A 5,376-nucleotide genomic window follows, 5' to 3' on the forward strand; every position below is an offset into this window, starting at 1 on the left:
TCACATAATGGTTACTCTCTCGGGTGAAACGTGGGCAGCTGAGCCAACTGGCTCCAGACGCTGGCAGCGGTACTGACTGCTGTCCAAGCCCCGGCGGATCCGATGGAGTTTGCGGGCAACACAGGGGAGCAGCATCAATGCTTTCCCCAAAATCACACACACTGGCAGGGCCAGGGACACCATGAAGCTGGGGGGCAGGTAGAAACGGTAGGCCTCCTCCTCAAAGGCTCGCTTCCAGCCAAACAGCAGGCCGTGGAGAGTCGCAATGAGCAGGGCAATGTAGCCCAGAGTGGACTGGAGCAAAGACAGGACTTGTGATGGCACAGCCAGTTCAGACACAGCCTTGTTCACAATGCAACATTACTTTTAAACCTATTCCTATTGCTTACTTAACCTTCACTGTTTATATCAGAGGTTTGCACACTCTACGGCTCACTTCTTCAGTGCAGAAGAGTTGCAGAGAGGGGTGCATGCAGATATTGTGAAAATACATGAAAGTTAGCTGGTGCAGCTCAGCAGATATAGACAGAAAGAGGAGCTGTAACACATTGCTCTCAGAGGTAGTTAATGTACATAAAAATCCATGGGGCCTGATCACTCACAGACAAACCTCCTATGGAATTCTGCGGTTGTTTCAACAGATTCATCAAACTTTCGGTTTCTTGAGTTAAGAGGGCTTGTAGCAGGCAAAACTTGAGTGTGCTATCGTAACCAGGACATAATATCATACACCTTCAATTTGAGACACATCATTCATACCTGTTCAGGCATCTACCTCCACCCATGCTCCACGAATTTGTTAACCATGTTACAGTAATTTTTCCATGTTTCCCAAAAGTAAACCTCCATGTGGTCTTTGATTATAAATCCAGTCCAGGTTCTATATTAATACGGCTAAGGTATCAAAGATCTCAGTCCACAGAGAAATGCACACAGTCTTCATTCAGAAACTGTGCCTTACAAACAGCTGTCAGGACTTCTTGACCTCCTCTCAGCCATGCCCACCTGGACCTGGAAGATGCTCAAACCGTCTCTGCAAACTGCTAGTTTGCAGCAGGATTGTCACGGTATAAGCTTTCTGAGTTACAGCACTGTATAATAACCAAAGGTATTTTTGCAGAACATTAGAAGGTCACTGTATACTGGATCTTTGACCTTTTGGATATGAAATGCCATCATCCCATTTTATATTTATAGATGTTTGAGTGGCATCATTTTTGAGTTGTGGCCAAAAATGAAATCCGGTTTGTGAGGTCACATTGAACTTTGACTTTTGATCATTGAAATCAGACGAGTTAAGGCAATGATTGGGACAACCCCTGGTTTCTATATTCCTACCTGTATGAAGCTGAACTCCCTCCAGTTGAGTGTGCTGTGGACAGATGGGATGGAAGTGATGGCCAGAAGTGACAGGAGCCCAAGACTCATTATCCCAAAGGACACGTACATCTCCACCCTCCACACCTCCTCTTCATTCCAAGCATTTTCTACATTAGCATGGACCTGCCAACACAGAGGATGCTCAAGATGCAATTCATCACATGGCTATCTGTTATTGATTTAAGAATGGCCAGATCAACCTGCAAGAACCTGGAACAAAGGTGAGCTGTTTCAATTGTTATCCACTAGTTTCAGATTCCCTGCATGGTAATTTCATTGATGCTTGAGCACTTTCATGTTTTGGTCTTGATGTTATATAATAATTTGAACACCCTCCATTCCACTGACCTGCTGGTAGGCAGTGTTGAGCAGTAAGTACCTCTCAGACTTCCTCATAGGCAGGCAGAGGCTGTAGAGAACATGGACAGCAGCCAAGAAGAAGCTGAGGAGGCCCATCTGTTTGCGGCTCTGCAGCCAGCCCTCCAGCCAGTGTGGGAAATGCCTATACTTGGTACCATAGTAGAGCTGATGGGCAGCTGCCAGCTGGCCTGCCAGGTAAACCAGGGCCAAGAGAGTGATAGCAACGGTGGGCAATGTCCGGTTCACCATCTCAATGGGGATTTTGTAGAAGTCACTCTGCTTGTATTTCACATATGGGTGGATGATATCTCGTACAAAAGAGTAAGCAAAAAAGAAGATGGAGAGGGCCACGGCAGCGAGGACGGGGCCCTTCCAGCCAGGAAACAACTGTAGTGGCATGTTCTCGATGTCCCGCGATGAAGACAGAGTGCCCATATCCACTGGCTGGAAGTTTAGCTGTCTGGCCAACTCCATAATCTGCTGTCGAGCCTCCACCAGGTCACTGCAGATGAAAACCTACACAGAGACGGGATTATAGAGAATAATTATCAGAGGTTCACCATTCAGAAAGTTTGGAACAGAAAAGAGCGATCACATCTGCTCACGGTACTTGCCGGCAAACAGACCATTTCCTGCTGTTGGAGTAATTTTTATTGTCAGGATTGGGAAAATTCTGGAATCTTTAACATTGCAAAAAACAGCACTAAATATCTGTGAGATTTTTCTCTGATGTGTGCCATTATAAGGCTAACATTTCTAAACATGCTGATCTGAACATTTACAATTAGCAGAGATGCTTGCATTGGGTCCAAGATATGGCCCCAAAGCTTACAGCATTCTCTTTGTGTTTCAGGACAGTTAGCGGGATTAGTAGGATTTAAGTTTGTGATCTGTTTAGTTATTGCTGAAAGATAGGCATTAATGGTCTATAGCTGGAGCATCATTTGGTTCTAGTGAGATGTATACTTGTGTGTAAATTGAGCCATGCATTACTTTCTGTGCAATCATGCTCATATTTACCACTGCCTACTCCTCACTACTCCATGTGCCTTTAATTTTAGATTTTTACAGTCTCTGAATGTTGGGACTGAAGTTGTGTCCCGTAAGTATACAATCAAAACTACTGATGGGACAGCTGATCGACTGCGGCATTACTGCAGGATTTGTTCTACAGCCTAAGGCTATATTGTTGTCCTGCATTCGTTTGCTCTGGATGTGCTGGCTCACTGGTCTTTTTTATAATCTGTTTTATAATAGAATTAATGTGCCAGACTGAACTGCCATCTCCTCCTAAACCCTATGAGCCACAATACCCTTAGTGATGATTTGATTTGCCCTGAACAGTCCTGGTCCGGTGTGTTTGATCAGCTGATTTTGATCTTTCTTGCTTTCATCACGGTTCTGTACCTGTGTGCTGGCATCTTTGGGGCAGCTCTGCTGCATGGCCCAGGCTGAGATGACATTGAAGCCTTTGACCACAATGGAATCTGGCAGCAGCGATGCCAGATACTCTGCGTTAGACTCTGGATACTGGTTTACCCGCCTGTTGTTACTCACATCCACCAGGATCTTTCCTGCAGGACAACAAGAAAGCCAGACCTGATTTTGTAGTTCCATATATTACATATAAGGGGGTGCAATAATATTCACTATTTCCCAGGAGCCAATCAGCACTCAGCATGCAAATTCTGGAAAAGAGAGTGAAGAGTAAACCTTGAGCAAACATGGCGAGTGAACAGGCTTCAGAAAAAAGAAAATTTGAAGAGGTGCTGTCCTCTTACAAGTCCGTGGGGTGGGATCATTTTGGATTTAGCATCGACTGCGATGACAACGGAAAAATGACGGTCAGGAAAGCATGGTGTACAAGCATTGCTTTGCAGTATTGTGAACTGATGCCGCACTTTGTGTCATTCACATTTGTTGATTGTTGACTGAATTTGTAGTAGTAGTAGTTTCTATGAGTGTGTTAAAATGTTATTTATTGACACTTTCTATTTGATATTTCCTATTTTTGATAAAGAGCAAGTAAGATAAGTGTTCCCTTTTTATGATACATTTTGTGGTTTGACTGCATCTGTGCTTTTCTCTGATATTCTATTTGTAACCGTTAAGTAGTATCTAATTATGGTGGCTACAATAATGTTTGCTGTTTATTTTTTTTAATGGATACTGCTCTGTTTTTTATAGAAGGGTGTTACATTTTTATAATAAAGTGATTTGACCATATCTGTGCTTGCTTGTAATTATTTTTACATGCAATATATAGCCTTTTCTAGTAAATAGTTTTATATTAAGATATGGAAACTGTGCCATTTCTGTGGCCCAAAAGCCATGATACATACCGAACTGTGGGAAAACTGTACCATTGCATCCCTATTACACATACATTAAAATGTATGAACAGTGTCCCCTCTGTGGGTTTATTCCAGGTACTCCTGCCACTTCCTACGCAACAAAGACTTGAATTAGATTAATTGCTGACAGTAAAAATGCCTGAAGGTAAGTGTGAGGGAAATCTGACCTGAATGAAATGCAAAACTAGTATTTCTTGTTGTATAAGCACCGGTCTTTGCTCAATGAACATGGCATTTGTCTAGGAGAGACCAACGGCCCTAAACAAACTGTCTTGTCAAACATGTAGCCTCATGGTCAGGAACGACAAGGTTTGACTCTTAGCAAAAAAACAGTGTGATGCCTTAATAACTTTAGACCATCAACCCGTATTAAACATATATATATATCTATATATATATAGATATATATATATATATGTACATTGCACTGCGTTCTAACACAAAAGAAACTGCCGGACAGAACAAACTATGCTGAGTAGCAGCATATGTAATGTGTTCCCAACTTTTTGATGATTTTTGATGATAAAATATTCAAGGTTTTGGCCAGTTGAGCATATATGAATCATTGCGTATGCATATCTACCAGAGTTATTTGCTGTTTTATTGCCAACCCCACCCTTAACTGGAGCTCAGCAACACAACACTGTCTAGAGAAAAAAATACTTTGGGACGATCCTCACCTTGTCTGGCTCAGACTGTTGGAGCCTCAGATTTAAGATTTTTACACTGGATGTGGCCTGTTACTTATTTCTTAAATTATACTAATATGGTACAGGGATCGAACCAAAGCCAGGACTGAAAACAGATGCCAAAAACTGGTTCTTCTTGATGTCAAAGCGATGTTTTACTGTGATGTGCTTAATACTGTGTGTTCTTACTTACCTTCCAGTAGATGTTTGAGGTCCCACAGGATAGAATAGTGCTCACGGCGAATTGCCAGGAACACAACATTGGCCTTCCCCACAGCGTCCTCATGGTGCGTCACATCCACCACATGGGGAAATGACTGTGCTGCCAGTTTGGGATGGCGGCTGCCTACCACCACATGAAAACCGCAGCGCAGCAGACGGATGGCCAGACACTTGGAGAAGTCCCCTGAGCCCAGAATGGCCACGGTGGGCTGGGGGGGCAGAAATGAGGCGCCAGCATCTGCAGAGCCAACTCCATTCTTCATGCCTTTAGGCAGGAAACAGGCCTGAGTGTGGTGGTGGGGGTGCGAGGAGGAGGAGGCCGTGAGGAATACATGGCTCCTGCTGTTTCCCATCATGGAGATGGAGTCCAT

The 5,376-nt window shown here is 43.5% G+C and overlaps 1 protein-coding gene across 1 annotated transcript; it reads right to left on the reverse strand.

Annotated features, from left to right (window-relative positions):
- Nucleotides 1–5,376, reverse strand: steap2 (STEAP family member 2, metalloreductase). The gene is made up of 5 exons (XM_029529677.1): nucleotides 4,977–5,376; nucleotides 3,148–3,314; nucleotides 1,729–2,256; nucleotides 1,339–1,503; nucleotides 1–294 (listed from the first exon to the last, which is right to left on the reverse strand). Exons 1-5 carry the CDS (start codon nucleotides 5,374–5,376, stop codon nucleotides 1–3), a joined length of 1,554 nt encoding a protein of 517 aa, XP_029385537.1.

Source organism: Echeneis naucrates, chromosome 20 (assembly GCF_900963305.1).
Source record: "Echeneis naucrates chromosome 20, fEcheNa1.1, whole genome shotgun sequence".
Taxonomy (NCBI): domain Eukaryota; kingdom Metazoa; phylum Chordata; class Actinopteri; order Carangiformes; family Echeneidae; genus Echeneis; species Echeneis naucrates.

Bases quoted from the DNA above. Each gene is read 5' to 3' on its own strand.
- steap2 (XM_029529677.1), bottom strand. From the start codon at position 5,376: ATGGACTCCATCTCCATGATGGGAAACAGCAGGAGCCATGTATTCCTC. The intron at 3,315-4,976 runs GTAAGTAAGAAC...GTTGTCCTGCAG, and splicing joins CCTCAAACATCTACTGGAAG to GAAAGATCCTGGTGGATGTG. The intron at 1,504-1,728 runs GTCAGTGGAATG...CTGTGTTGGCAG, and splicing joins TCAACACTGCCTACCAGCAG to GTCCATGCTAATGTAGAAAA.